This window comes from Sordaria macrospora, chromosome 3 (genome assembly GCF_033870435.1).
Source record: "Sordaria macrospora chromosome 3, complete sequence".
Taxonomy (NCBI): Eukaryota; Fungi; Ascomycota; class Sordariomycetes; order Sordariales; family Sordariaceae; genus Sordaria; species Sordaria macrospora.
Genome location: NC_089373.1, coordinates 1,039,437 through 1,054,168, shown reverse-complemented (window position 1 = coordinate 1,054,168; position 14,732 = coordinate 1,039,437). Strand labels below are relative to the sequence as shown.

Sequence of the window (14,732 nt, the reverse complement as noted above, 5' to 3'; positions counted from 1 at the left end):
AGCCAACAAAGTTCAAAGTCGAAAATCGAACAGAGTCCAGCCAGGCCTGGCGAACCCTTGTGTTCCATGATTGAACCCTTGGAAAACTCCACCGTCACTCTTTTCGGCGGTACTGTCCATATAAAAATTTGCTGGGTTGCCTTTGGAATGGACGGGCAGTAAGCGGGCACTGTTGGCTTAACCGGTTAGGCACGGAACGAAAAGAAATTTGGCGATGCAACGAGATGTTACCATGCTGCAGGGTCGGATTTGGGTAGAGCCACAGGAGGAGCGAAACAACGGCGTCGGGCAATGGAAGTCGACAGACGGGGACACATCGAACGGGACGCTCCCGTTTGACAGGCGACTGGACTCGACGACAATGAAGTCGGTCGATGAAGGACCTCGGCCAAAGGACAAGAGCAATGCGCCTGTGATACCTTCAAAACAACACCATGGGAGCACAATCACAACTTCCAGCCCCGAATGACTGCGTGTGCCTCACTTGCCCACTGGAGCCGAGCATTGGCAGTCCTGTTGGTGGCCGTTTCGAGAAATCCCCCAGTGGCCCAGACTCGACGACCTATCGAACCTATCGGCTTGGCGAGTTGACCTGAAAGAGGCACAGAAACAAGCGAGAGTGATTGCTCGGGCGTGTGACAACGATGGTCACCATATCCAGTCGGAATGTGTTTGTTTGTTTCTTCCTTTCCTTTCCTTTCTTTCACAAATCGAAAGCTTCCAAGACTCCAAGACTTTCTCCCCCGCCTTTTTCTTTTGACAACCCGTCCCGAGCCTCAGCTGTGGAGAGGAATGCACCTCCCATGCGCGCATCTTCCCCTCTCCGCACCCCCTCCATACCCGTCACCCGAGGTGCTCCGGCTCGGCCACATGCCCATATGTACATAAGACGGGGGGCACACGACACAACGGAGACGGGAACGGAGATGTGCTTGATGAAAGACAGCATGCATCACCAACCAGGGATGCTTTCTGTTTTCCCTTCTCTTCCATACAAAAAGCCCAATTGCTTCTCTTGCTTCCTGCAAAGCTGTCCGACTGTCGTCTGTTGTCCCGCCGGACCTCGCACTGGGAATGGGAGACCCGGAGTGACGGCGGGCACGCCCCACGGAAATCCATCGATCGCGGCGTTTGCCGTTGATTCGTTGGTTTCTCCACTCGGTCTGCTCAACAAAAAAATGTCATCCCCAGTCCGCCTTCCGGGCCAGTCCCTGTGTGCTTTTCTCCTCGCCTCCGCATTTTCTTAGGCTCTCTTCGCCAAGCTTCTGTCTGCTCCCCACTGGATTTTGATTGGCCAAGGAGTGGAAAGATCCGAAAACCTCGAATCGAACCTATCGAACCGCTGCTCGTCTTTGTGTGAATTTCCTATCTCGTAACTTGCAGGATCGATTGGCATCTCACTTGCACTTGCACTCGCGCATTGCGTCAAACTGTGCGTCACTCGGTGCTGTGTCCTGTGTGTGTGGGTGGCAAGTACCAACAACAACAATTCCGGACTACACATCGTCAATAATACTACAATGGAGAGGCAACAACAAGAAGGGCGGCAGCGCTGCGAAGAGCTAGAAAGCTTTTTGCGACTGCTCGGAAACGAGATCAAAGACTTGGACGACGCTGATGAAGGTTTGCGCGAGTGCCTCTTTCATACGTAGCAGAAAAAGTTCCCCGTAAAGCTGACTTGGTAAATCTCCCACCACAAAAAAAAAAACAGAGACATATGATCTCTACGCTCAAAACCTGCCCTCCTCAGATCTGGGAATCATCGACCCAAAAACCACCGAGTTGCAACTCACCGTAGCCGGTCGAGAGCTCACCATCCATCAATCACCGGGAATCCTTTCCTCGGCCCGTGCCGGAGGTACCACCGGAGCCGGTGCGTAAACTACCTTACCTCTTTAAAAACCCACACACCCAGCCATGCCATGCGATGTCATTGCACCAGCGCCTCGGGACCAGTCCATTGAAGTCATCCACCACCACTACCCTACCCTTTTTCTTTTTACCCTACCCCTGGCCCTGACCTGACCTGGCCCTTACTCATCACTCGTCACTCATCTATTGCCTGCCCCCATATGACGATTAGTCACTCACCATCTCTCTCCTTAACCGTTGCTGGAGCAACAGATCCTGTTGTTGACTTTGGCAATGGTCGTCGGTTCTCGATGCGCTTCCATCTCCCCTGTGTTTTTCCTGTCCACGTTGGTGCACACTAGACTAGCATTGAGCACACATCTACATCTACATCCACACGTGTACAGAGTCACACATATGTACAAGTATAGTTACTCGTGGTCTCGTGCACATCAGCATGCCTAACGCTTCCGTCCCTTGATGCATTGCTTTAGTTTAAAAACCCCCCAAAAAAATAATTTTTTTTTGGGGGGTAATTCTTTTTACCTGAAATATATCCGGGCACTTCATAGAATCGACTATTTGTCGATACTCCTTTCCCATCCCCTTCTCAACCTTTCCAAACCACTCCCGCTCCAGCTCTTTTCACTCGCTTCCCCTTTCCCTTCCCCTTTTAACTCCTTACTCTTTCAGGCTTCTGCCTCTCCCACCCCCTCCTTTTCAGACCAAAAAAACTAAGCAGCGTACTAAAAAACAAAACAGTAACATGGCGAATAACACCCCTCTTCGTCACCTGGATATCCTCCCCGTCCAACCCCCTCTCCACACACCTCGACCTTCTCTCGCCTCAATCGACGATAATCGAACTAGGAGCCGGCACCTCCGCCATCGTCGGTCTGCTACTCGCCCCCCGTGTATCTCGGTACGTATTGACAGACCAAAACTACGTTGCAAAGCTTGTGGAGAAGAATGTTAGTGAGAATTGGGCTTCGGTTGCACAACAACAAAGTGGGAGTGGGAACAGCGGGGGTAAGAGCAAAAAAGGAGGGTCGAAAAAACCAGCACCGGGTGCAGGTGCGGGAGCAGGCGGTGACGGACCCGGGGAAAGACTCGTGTTCAAACCCCTAGACTGGGAAACAGACACCCCCACCTCCTCTCTAGCTCAACCCGTCTCCTCCTCCTTCGACCTAGTAGTTGCTTGCGATTGTATCTACAACGAGGCGCTGGTTGATCCGTTCGTTACTACTTGTGCGGATATTTGCCGCCTTCGATCTTCCTCTTCCTCTTCCTCATCAGAAGGAGATGGACAAGGAGAAGGAAGCAAGAGGCCGACGGTGGTAGTGGTTGCGCAAGTCCTTAGGAACTCGGACGTTTTCGAGACGTGGATTAAGCGGTTTGTTAGGGATTTCAGGTGTTGGAGGGTGCCGGATGAGATGATGATTGATGGGTTGAAGAGTGAGGGTCAAGGGGGTGGGACGTCGGGGTTTGTGGTGCATGTGGGGGTTTTGAGGGAGGGGAGGTGAGGTGAGGATTTGAAGAGGTGAGGAGGAGGTGGTGAAGGCGAAGAAGGTGAGGGATTGGGGAGAGGGGTTAAAAAATGTCATTGGGTTGAGGGAACAGCTGTTGGGGAAGATTATTGGTTGGATGTAGAGCAGGAAGGACTTGACGTGTTGTGGAAAGATGTGATCATTAGATGGTGGTATATATCCCACGTATACCGCGTGACGCAAAAAGCCCAAGTGCCTAAAACTCCCAACTCCAGTTCCATCTGTTCTACATATTGGCTTTTGAAAGCCGTCAACAGATCTAAGACCATCTGAAAGCCTAAATCATCCGAACAACTCTGCCTGTGCGGAGTGCGCATCGTCCCGTTCATCCAATGTCCTGTAGTAGCACGGTATGAAGTCGAAATAAGCTTCCACCTAAACCAAATCCCAAGCACATATCCCCTGGAAGCTGTACGCGCACCTCCCCTTCCTCCTCAAATACTCCTCCGTCGTCAACCCTCTCGCACACTTATTGTCTAACGTCGTGATCGAAAACACCGTGATCTTTTGTCCCGGCGCTCCCAGATCAATAGCAGGTATATCCGCCCACCACCAGAACCCGTCCGTATCCAGGGGCACAAAGTCCTTCTTTCTTCCGTCTCGCCCCTCAATCGCCACGACGTAGAGGTACTGCTTCCCTCCGCCGTGCCTCTCCGGGTCCCAATGCACGCACACCTTGCTGAACTGAAACCGTACCACTTCGCCGCTGTAGACGGGGATCGTGGCCGTCCGCGGCTCCAGGCTGAACTGATCCAGTCCGTCTTTGTCTGCGTCGCCGTACCAGCACGGAGTAGGGCCGTCTCCGAGAATGTACTCCTCCCAGGTCAAGATGCGGCCGTCGGAGCGGTAAAAGTGTCGCCGGTCTGTTGGAAAGTGTTTCTTGCCGATAATTTCGTTGGGGAGGTAGAACATCTCCGGGCTAAACTTCTGATGGAATTGGTTGTCGGGGCCCAGGTGGCCAGCGCCCCAGCAAGCATCGATGATCTTCCACTCACCGCCGTCGATACGGACCGCGTTCCAGGCGTGGTTACTATCTTCAGGAGGAATAGGAGCGCCAGAGGCTAAATCGTGGTGGCCGAATCCCTTGCCGTGGCCACTGATGAGGACACATTCTAGACCAGCAGCAAGGGCAATGGATTTGTACACCTCTGCGTAACCCTGGCAAACGGCTTTGCCGCTGAATATCTGCTCAGCGGGTGACGAATGGTGCGGAATGCACTTATTGAAGAAGCCGTGGACGTCGTATGCCATGTTGTGGTGGCACTAGGTAAAGATGGCGCGAGCCTTGTCGGTGGCCGAGTCGAAAGGGTCACAGAGGACGTGGGCTAGGTAGCGAACGGTGTCATGACGTGGAAGTGAGGAGGTCGGATGTTGTGCCGCAACAGTATCAGGCCCGGAGAAGTCGCGGCATATGAGGCAGACAGGACCGACTGGAGGGGCGGAGACTGATCGAGGAACGACATCAGTGCCAGTGGCTTTTCGGGATACAACAACATCGAGTGTAGGTCGGGAGCTTAGCGGGATGGGTGGTGGTGCTGGCTCGGGAATGGATTTTGGTCTGTAACTGAGCGGTGGAGGTGGTAGTTGGCGATTGGGAAGAGGTGGGCCCGGCTCTTCCTCGACGTCAGGGAAATTAGAATGCCTAGCTGGCCGTGAAGGAAGCCTAGGTGGAAGAGATGGGCGCGATGGTAGTGCCGGAGGTTCGCGGGATGCAGAAGATGGAGGCGGTAACGAAGAACGTGATGGAAGTCGCGGGGGCCCTTGGGGCAGGGCGGGAGGAGCTGATCGATTTGCTTCTCGTTCTTGCTGTTGCTGTGCTTCCTCCCTGGCCTTTGCTTCGAGTTCACGTCGTGTCGGAGGCAATGGCGGAAGCTTGGCTTGATCAAATGCTGGCGGCAACTTCCTCATGGGATGGCCATTATCGGACGTGATGCTAGTGCGGGCGGACGAAGAGGCGGTATTGTTCCAGGACGATGTGGACACATTAGAGAGGTATGAGATGTCGGACGAATTGGAATTTCTTCGAGCGCCTGGAACAGGAAGAGAAGCCGAGACGGTCCGTCGAGGTGGGAGGGCCGGCGAGATCTCCTGTGAAGAGGTTCGGGAGGGCAATGGGGGTGGTGGCGGCTTCCTGGTCAAGGTGGGCATCGGCTTGTCCTCCGGGATGTCTTGCTCGGTGGTTCGTCGCGGCAACGGAGGAGGTCTAGCGACAGCGGAAGCAGCCCGGGTTGGGCGTGGAGGAAGCGATGGGGTCGAAAGAGCTCCATTTCGACTCGGTGATGTCGGATGAACAACAGGAATCTCTGTTGCGGCTCGAACGGGGGGCGGGGGCGGAGGTCGTTTGCCAGCAGTCGAAGGGGCTTTGAAGTTCTTTTGCTGGTTCAGAGCGGCGATACGCTCCGCCAGAGTGTTGAACACAGGCTCTTCCACGTCGGCCATCTTGAACAATGGATGGTGATCACACAGACCACGGAAGCTTGGAAAAACAAGAATGGGAGAAAAAGAGCAGAAGTAAGAGCAAGAAACGAGTTGAGAAGGGGGAAGGGGGAAGGCCGAGTTTTCAATCCCGGGCTCACGGCATGCAGTTCAGATGGTACTCGGGTTATCTCGCCAATAGCAGGGATAGAACTGGAGCGACGGAGGCTAAGAGAGTCTGGGCGCAGTTGGGATCGTCAAGGCGAACGGTTGGCATTATGGGGCGCCAATGCACATGGTAATCAGGAGTCCGAGGGTTGGTAGCTGGATGATTCTGAGGAGCAAGAAATGGGGTGGATGGCGGATGCCAGAACCACATCTTATTACATTGGTTGTAAAAAAGATAGAAACAAGAAGTAAAATACCTCGTGTACACAGAGTTAAGGAAGATGAAGAGAATAAAACCGTTGTTTGTAGGCCGGTGGAGGTGGTCATTTTAGCGTTGCATTCATAGCCGAGCCCGTTTTATGGAGCACTAACATTTAAATCTACTGCGTAGGCAGCTACAGCCAAAATCTACTCTAAACGTGCCCCTGCATTTTACTTGTAGGCTTGGGGATCGTTTAATTGGAGGTGATAACTGAAGAGTCTCCAGTTCTGGTAAGGAAGCCACACGTTTGTATTCGACTCTTTAACTGACACGCCCTAGAGAAATCCAATGTGGTGAACTAAATTCGAAACATTTAAAATGAGACAGGCATGGTCTGTCGGGTTATCGGTGGAGTTGTTACAGCCTTCCAAGGCGTGAATCAGGCGTTGTCCCTGAGACTTCAGCTGCCAAAAGATCCAATGATGATGGGATAAGTGGGTCTTTTGCCGTCCTTCCGTCCCCTGTCCGCGCCTGCCATGCCGCGCCTAACCCGCTACCCCGCCATTCAATCCAACCGCACCTGTTAGGCGTGGCTCCCCCGCAGTGCCCGCTAAAAGGCAGATCAACCCCCCGGTTTCCCATTCCAGGGTGCAGTGTAAACAGCCATCCCCTGCCTGCCACAGGCCTGCCTCTTAACAGTCCACGACGGGAGCCAGCGACGACCCTATCGGCAGTCAAGAGACAAGCAGGAAGGCCCGAGGACGGGAGACTGCCCGCTTTCAACTTCCACCTCGAACTCGATAGGGCCGTCGCGTCTTGGAGGGAACAAGTTCTTTCCTTCACTTTCATTCTTTCAACCCCAACGGGGTCTCCTTTGGCTCCGTCGGTACTTCCCCAGAAACTAACTGCAACCACAATCAAATGACAAGCTAAAGTATCAGCAAAGTACATCTGCTTATTTCTCCCCACGTCGCCAACTCTGCTATCACTTCATCCACGGAACGACGAACCATCAATCAGATATTCTGGGCATCATTTTCACTCTGCTCTTATTCCGGCCCGAACAAACAGACGACTGCAGGACGGCCACAGGACGCGTTACCCGACACAAGCTCTGCATCCGACTCGCCGTTGGTGCCCAGCCGCAGCGGGCGTCAAGTCCCGACCCGTCCCGCGTGTGTGTACAGCTTTAACTAACAGAAGCAGAAGCATATCCATAAGCTTATCCATCCATCATCGCTTAAAAAGTAGAGGTAGCTGCGCGGCTTCTCGGCTGCCCTGACAGAAGACTGCCTTACATATTTCTTCTACCTGTGCCTACCTGCGGCATCACCACTTTTTTTCTCCCCGCACTTCTCTCCCAACGGGTACAGATAAATGTCTTCCCACTCGGCACTCCATCCCAAAGCAGCCATGAACCCGCACGAGAACGGTCATGCGTCGCCCGCCGCGAAGCCTCACAGAACCTTCTTGAGCTTGCCGTCAGAGATCCAAAAGGACATCATCAGCCACTGTTCCCAGCCCGACCTCATCTGCCTCGCCCTTGCCTCCAAACAGTGCCGAGAACTGGCCGCTTCCCAGCTGTATCGCCAGTTCCACATCGTTTTCCCCGACGAGGATGACCCGTCGTTCGACTCCCCCATCGATGGTCTGGCTGGTGGGCTGGATACCTTTGCGACGAGCGACTACAACTATGCGCAACATCTCAGAGATCTTTCTCTCGACACCCTTAGTGCCGGTAACAAGGGGGAAGCTGCTTACAGGCCCTACCTCTTCAACAACAGCTGCGGAAAGTTTATGAACACTCTTCTGCTCCTCACTCTGCGCAAGGCGAATAAACTCGAGACTTTCAAGTACGCCCACCCACCTACTCCCAGTTCAGTTCTACACGTACAGCGTTACCAGAATGTTTGTGCTAACCCTTGTGTCTCTTAGGTGGAATATCCGCGTCGAGCTTAGCCGTCCCGTATACGCCGTGCTACACCATATCGAGACCCTCGCAAACGTGCACATACGCATGCAGGCAGGAGCGTCTCTCTATGAAAGGCCGCCTCCGCTCCCTCATACCCTTCTCGGTCACCCACTATTGCTCACTGCCCCCGGCCAGCCGACGCAACAATTCTGGACGACTCAAAGCCCTCATCCGCCCCCGCCTCCTCCGCAGCAGGGTATAGACTTTGGGACACCGATCGCGAACGGCGGCAACACAACCTTTTACTTGGTTCAGAGTCCACAACCCCCTCATCCACATGCTTTCACTCAACAGCCTTCTCATCCACAGGCTTTCCCTCAGCAGCATCACCATCATCACCATCATCACCCTCCCGCTCCCAAGCCCCCCTCCAAAACAAAAGCGCAGAAGCGACCTCAGGTCCTCACGGATCCCCCAACCATATCGGGGTTCAAAAGGCTCAAGAGCCTTGCCGTTCTCGATATCGACACCCTTGATATTGTGACAGAAATCAAGACCTGTGTTAGAAACTCGGCCGGAACCTTGACCAAGCTGAAACTGTCCTTTTCGGACTCTCTTGCATCCCAGGCTCGGAGGCCGCCGGCACCGGAAGTCGTTACCGACGATAGTGACGAGGAGCAATCCATCTGGTCCAATCCTGGCCTGGACCCAAATCTGCAATCGAGTGATGCGGTCGAGAGCACGGGAGCAAAAGCACATCGGGCGCAAGAGGAAAAGAAGGCACAGGAGTCCGTTTTGGGGCGCATTTTCGATGTCGAACACTATGTTGTCAAGAAACCACAAAAGAAGATCAAGGCAAAAGAAAAGACACCTGATGAGGCATCGAGCTCGGACCCTGGCCAGAGCTTCATTCAAAATGTGATGAAAGCGGCAGAGGTTCTTATGAAGAAGAAGGATGACACGCGACGGGATGCTCTTGATATCATCGAAACTGCCGCCATTGCTTATGTCGCTTCCCTAAAGACCAAGGAGAACGGGACCACGCCTGAAAATTTCGGTCCTCAGTCCGCTCAGAGCAAGGCCAAGACAGAAGGGGAATCAAGTACTGCAGGATTAGGAAGCAGTTCCACGGGTCCCTCTGTTCCTCCTACCCGACCTAAAAGGGAAGGTGATGATCTCATCGAGGAAGACATCGAAATTGAAGAGCCTGAGGAAGAACTCGACCTCGATCCAGGAACTCCACCTTCTCAAAGTGAGAAAACAGAGACTGTACCCGAATCATCATCTTCGCAAGCGTTGTCGTCGGCAACAGGCGGCCTTGACCCCGCTTCTGTCGAGAAAGCCGTAGCTAACTTGGTAGCGCAAAAGGTTAACTATCAAACTTTGATCAAAAAACTTCAGATGTATGAGGCACGAGCTAACAACCTTCGTAAGGAAACCGAAGAACTGCGCGAGCATGACGGGCCAATCGATCGCGAACGCATCGCTAGAACCGAGAGGGAGATTACAGAGCTGAGCAACGGGATCGAAAAGGCTAGGTCCGAGATCAGCGTGGTCGAGGCTGAGGTGTCTGATTCGCAAAAGGAAATCAATGCTCTTCGCAACTCGGATAACGTTGAGTCCCAACGTCAGCGGAGGAGTGAATACGCACGAGCGACAAGGGGTTTGCCTCTTCAGTCACTCGGCATCTATCTGGTTCCGGTCAAGGCTTCTGTCCTGTCGAAGGCGCTGGACGTCCGCATGCTCACTCGCATTACTCTCCTCAATGTTGGGCCTCAAGCACCAATTTGGGCTTACCTGAAGAGCCAGAATGAGGAAAGCCCTCTCCCGCTGTGCAAGATCTTCACTGATAATATCACGGCAAATTTCTTGCAATTAGTCTCCCAACTAAAACAGGTAACGGAGCTGTTCATGCTTGAGAGAGAGGCCAAACACAAGCCTGAAAGCTTCGCCTCTCAGACGATCATAGATATCGATGACATTCGACGACTGGCACTCAGAAAGCACATGCCTCGTCTGCGGAAGCTCATGATCAAGAACCAGGCCAGTACAGCATGGGATTTGAACACCGACACAATCATGCTAGTGTGCCGGCGTGGCAAAAACATCGAAGAGCTTTCCTGCAGCATGAGTCTGCGGTCCTTGGTAAGTGCCCCTAGCATTGACCGAATCTATGAGAGCAGTTTACTAACCTCATAACCTCAACAGCATACCTTCAATCAAAACGTGCGCTTTCTCACCAACCTTCACGCCCTTCACATCATCTGTCTCCGTTGCGATGACCTGTGTCCATCCCTTTTGACAGAAGGGAAGGAGTTTTTGATCGACAACCTCACGCAGTTTCCTTTCAAGAACCTCGAATGGATTTCGGTCAGCGAAGGCAACTGCGTGAACCATATCAAGTTCCACGAGCCGCCGTCGCTGGAAGAGAGGAGGAGGAGACTGGCGGCCAAAAAGGCTAAGGCTAAGGGCAAGGCCAAGGCCACCACGACGACGGCAACCACCAGTAACGGAACATCAAGCAACATCACCCAATACCCAGAATTTCCTCCCCCGGAAATCTGGGATGGTCAAACTAGTACTGATGACGAGTATGGGGGTGGCGAGTGGGCGCCTAGGTCACACAAACTTTTTGAGAAGCTGGGGACTATGCGCTTCTATGATGTGTGGGGGGTGAGGATCTTCAAGAAGGAGGTTCTCAGCGGCCGTCTATGAAGAAGTCCCAGACATGACTGAGGTGCGACGATTTTACTTGACACCAGCGGGAACATGGGCGCATGATGATGATGAGGGAAATGAAATCATGAACACAGCGATTTGTAGTTTTCCTTATCTGTTTCTATTGAACGGGGGCGCTAGAGGAGGCTGGATGTCGATGTGGGAAGAAGGCATTCCAGTGGTGCTTAGGTGGTGATGATTGCTATTTAACATCTGGCGGTGACCTTTTCAGCGTTCTTTTGTCGGGGAAGATACAGAAAGAAAGAAAGGTAGATGAGATGAGGCTGAGTGGAATATACCCAATAGTCTTTTGTCGCTTTCATGTTACTTGTATGCCTACCATACGCAATATCGTCAATTCCGTTCCAGTTTAGTCACAGTCCCTAGATTTCAAGTCACTGGAAGTCTTGATAGTCACATCTTTTTTTTAACAAGATAAAATCATCCATTCGTTATGTATATGCGCCATGAACTATGTACAACGTTAAACCCGTAAATGAGCTGCTGTGAAAACAAAGCTGTGGTGGAGTCATTCATTCGCTGATGACTGTCCCTCCACTCCACCAAGACCATTAACTAAGAAAGAGACCATGACTATGATAAACTTCAAAAACCCGCAACCGTGATATCAAACGTTTTGTATGGAAAGCAAGACGTGATGGAAAAAGATCAAGAAAAAAATCATTCGCTTTGCGTCGCGCGCTTCCCTTCCTTCTATGGCGGCGGCGCTAACTCTTTCCTTTTTGTTTTCAACCCCTTTTAACTTTTTGACCCTTCCAAACGGAAAGGTTTACCACTCAAGCGGCTCCTTCTTCTCCTCCCCGCGATTCGTCTTGGGCACAGGAACCGCCTTAGCGACCAACTTGCCGCCCTGGCCCTTCCTCTTGAGATACGCGCGTCCATCGAGCCAAGGAGTCTGCTGGCTCATGCACGCCTCGTACTCGGCAATCTTGTCCTCCATCTGCATCGTCAGGCCGATATCGTCCAGGCCGTTCACGAGGCAGTGCTTCCTGAACTCCTCGACTTCGAACGAGCACAGGGTGTTACCCTCGCTGTCCTTGATCAGCTGGTTGGGCAGGTCGACCTCGATCTCGCGGCCCGCGACGGCCTCGGCGTGCACGCGTTCGAGCGCGGCGGCGTCCTTCATGGGGATGGGCAGCATGCCGTTCTTGAAGGAGTTGTTGAAGAAGATGTCGGCGAAGGAAGGGGCGATGACGCACTTGACGCCGAAGTCGTTGAGCGCCCAGGGGGCGTGCTCACGAGAGGAGCCGCAGCCGAAGTTGGCGCCCGTGCAGACGATGATCTTGGCGGAGCGGTAAGGGTCGCGGTTAAGCACGAACGAGGCGTTCTCGGTGCCATCGGGGTTGTAGCGCATCTCGTAGAAGAGGGCAGATCCCAAGCCGGTGCGCTTGATGGTCTTGAGGAACTGCTTGGGGATGATGGCGTCCGTGTCGATGTTCTCCTTCTCCATGGGCGCGGCGATGCCCTTGAGGGAAAGGAACTTGGGGAGGCCGGCGGCGGCGGTCTTGGGGAGGGAGGTATTGACCTGGGGAGAAGAGTCCAAGGGCTGGTCGGTGAGCTTGTCCTTCTGGGCGTCATCCTCCTCGATGCTCTCGTCGGCGTGGGCCCTAGGGCTGTGACCGGGGATGGTGGAGGTCTCGGGGATGATGGTGGCCTCGACGTGGGGGGAGGACTTGTACTCGGTCAGCTTGCGGACGTCGGCGAGCTTACCGACGATGGCGGCGGCGGCGGCCATGACGGGGGACATCAGGTGGGTGCGGCCCTGGGCACCCTGACGACCCTCGAAGTTGCGGTTGCTGGTGGAGGCGCAACGCTCCTTGGGGGAGAGGATGTCGGGGTTCATGCCGAGGCACATGGAGCAACCAGCCTCGCGCCACTCGAAACCGGCTTGCTGGAAGATCTTGTCGAGACCCTCGGCCTCGGCCTGGTCCTTGACGAGACCGGAGCCGGGGACGATGAGGGCGCGCTTGATGTTGGCGGCAACCTTCTTGCCCTTGACGACCTGGGCGGCAGCGCGGAGATCCTCGATACGGGAGTTGGTGCAGGAGCCGATGAAGACCTTGTCAACCTCAATGTCCTCCATCTTGGTGCCGGGGACGAGACCCATGTACTCGATCATGCGACGGCCAGCGGCCTTCTTGCCCTCGGTAGCGAAGGTCTCGGGGTCGGGAACAACGCCGGTGATGGGGACGACATCCTCAGGAGAGGTACCCCAGGTGACGGTGGGGATGATATCCTTGCCGTCGATGAAGACATCGATATCGTACTTGGCGTCGGCGTCGGAGGCGAGAGACTTCCAGTAGGCGACGGCCTTGTTCCACTCGTCGGATCCGTACTTGGGGGCAAGGGGCCTGCCCTTGAGGTACTCGAAGGTGATCTCATCGGGAGCGACCATACCGGCTCTGGCACCGGCCTCGATGGACATATTGCAGATGGACATGCGGGCCTCTATGCTGAGGCTGCGGATGACGGAGCCGCAGAACTCGATGACGGCACCAGTACCGCCGGCAGTACCGATCTGACCGATAACATGGAGGATGACATCCTTGGAGCTAACACCGGGCGCGAGCTCACCGTCAACCTGAACCCTCATGTTCTTGCTGCGCTTGGTGATAAGGCACTGGGTGGCGAGGACGTGCTCGACCTCGGAGGTACCGATACCGAAGGCGAGGGCGCCGAAAGCGCCATGGGTGGAAGTGTGGGAGTCACCGCAGACGACAGTGGTGCCGGGAAGGGTGAAGCCCTGCTCGGGGCCGATGACGTGCACGATACCTTGCCTCTTGTCGCTGAGGCCAAAGTATGTGATGCCGAACTTCTTGACGTTCTCCTCGAGGGTGACGCACTGCGTCCTCGAATCATCCTCCTTGATGAAGCTGCCGATATCCTTTAGCGTTTTCCTGGAGGTGGTGGGGACGTTCTACAGCGGGTCTGGCGTCAGCTTGGTTCCTACATTATCAATTGGGGGGTCAAGGTATCTAGATCATGGGCGCAAAAGCGCTGCACAATGCGCATTGATGGGAGGAAAACAATGCGACGACAGGATGCTTGAAACTTACGTGATCGGTGGTAGCGAGGGTGCAGTCTGGCCTGCGAACTTGACGTCCGGCGTTCTCGAGACCCTCAAAAGCTTGCTGTGTTGATAAAGGGGTCAGTACTGGGTTCAGTTTATTGCCAACTGCGAAATCGGAGCATCCTCGGCATTGGGCTCCAAAACCTGCATCAACGGCGCAAAACTTACAGGAGAGGTGACTTCGTGGACCAAGTGGCGGTCAATGTAGAGGAGAATGGTACCGTCGAGCTTCTCGTCGACGATATGGGCCTGGAAGACCTTGTCGTAAAGGGTGCGGGGGGTGCTTTCTGCTGACGGCATTGTGGCGGTTTTGTGTGTGAAGGCGGTCGGTGGTCCCCTGGTTGCTAGTGGTGGTGTAGCTGGGAATAAAAAGAGAGAGAGAGGGCGGGGTATATAACGGTTGGTGGAAGCAGGAGAGAGGTTCGTGGGTACGCTGCCAAATAAATAGGTCTGGTGTCGGGAGAACACCAAGTGTAGGTAGAGAGGGTATCCGTAAGGTAAGGTATTGGATGTATGTATGGGTAGGTTGGGAAACCGGCGTGGGGTTGTCTAGCTTCCGGTTCGGCTCTGGCTTTTATGTCTCTACCAAATCTCGGAGGCGGAACCGTATATCGGCGATGCTATTTGCTGTCCTTCTCGGCTCTTGAATGGTTGGCACTCTTGTTTCGGTTCTCGATCAACAAGAATACGAATTGTGATAATCCCGGGTATAAAGTCAAAAAGGGTATGAATTGGGATGTGGGAAAGATCAGATTGGGGAGAGGGTTGAGTTTCTAGAGGTAGAGAGACGGGAAGCAAAAGCGGGAAAGGAGGTGAGACTTTGAGACG

At 53.9% G+C, this 14,732-nt stretch overlaps 4 protein-coding genes across 4 annotated transcripts; 2 read left to right on the top strand and 2 right to left on the bottom strand.

The window, feature by feature from the left end:
• The first annotated feature begins 976 nt into the window (after positions 1-976).
• On the top strand, positions 977-3,415 carry SMAC4_01763 (uncharacterized protein). The gene is made up of 3 exons (XM_024655267.2): positions 977-1,623; positions 1,712-1,873; positions 2,614-3,415. Exons 1-3 carry the CDS (start codon positions 1,521-1,523, stop codon positions 3,372-3,374), a joined length of 1,026 nt encoding a protein of 341 aa, XP_024511171.1. The 5' UTR covers positions 977-1,520; the 3' UTR covers positions 3,375-3,415.
• A 108-nt stretch (positions 3,416-3,523) lies between these two features.
• On the bottom strand, positions 3,524-5,877 carry SMAC4_01762 (uncharacterized protein). The gene is made up of 2 exons (XM_003348692.2): positions 4,719-5,877; positions 3,524-4,661 (listed from the first exon to the last, which is right to left on the bottom strand). Exons 1-2 carry the CDS (start codon positions 5,835-5,837, stop codon positions 3,774-3,776), a joined length of 2,007 nt encoding a protein of 668 aa, XP_003348740.1. The 5' UTR covers positions 5,838-5,877; the 3' UTR covers positions 3,524-3,773.
• A 987-nt stretch (positions 5,878-6,864) lies between these two features.
• On the top strand, positions 6,865-11,052 carry SMAC4_01761 (uncharacterized protein). The gene is made up of 3 exons (XM_003348691.2): positions 6,865-8,036; positions 8,119-10,240; positions 10,304-11,052. Exons 1-3 carry the CDS (start codon positions 7,561-7,563, stop codon positions 10,808-10,810), a joined length of 3,105 nt encoding a protein of 1,034 aa, XP_003348739.2. The 5' UTR covers positions 6,865-7,560; the 3' UTR covers positions 10,811-11,052.
• A 198-nt stretch (positions 11,053-11,250) lies between these two features.
• SMAC4_01760 (uncharacterized protein) lies at positions 11,251-14,732 on the bottom strand. Its single transcript, XM_003348690.2, has 3 exons — positions 14,073-14,732; positions 13,891-13,965; positions 11,251-13,751 (listed from the first exon to the last, which is right to left on the bottom strand). Exons 1-3 carry the CDS (start codon positions 14,202-14,204, stop codon positions 11,604-11,606), a joined length of 2,355 nt encoding a protein of 784 aa, XP_003348738.1. The 5' UTR covers positions 14,205-14,732; the 3' UTR covers positions 11,251-11,603.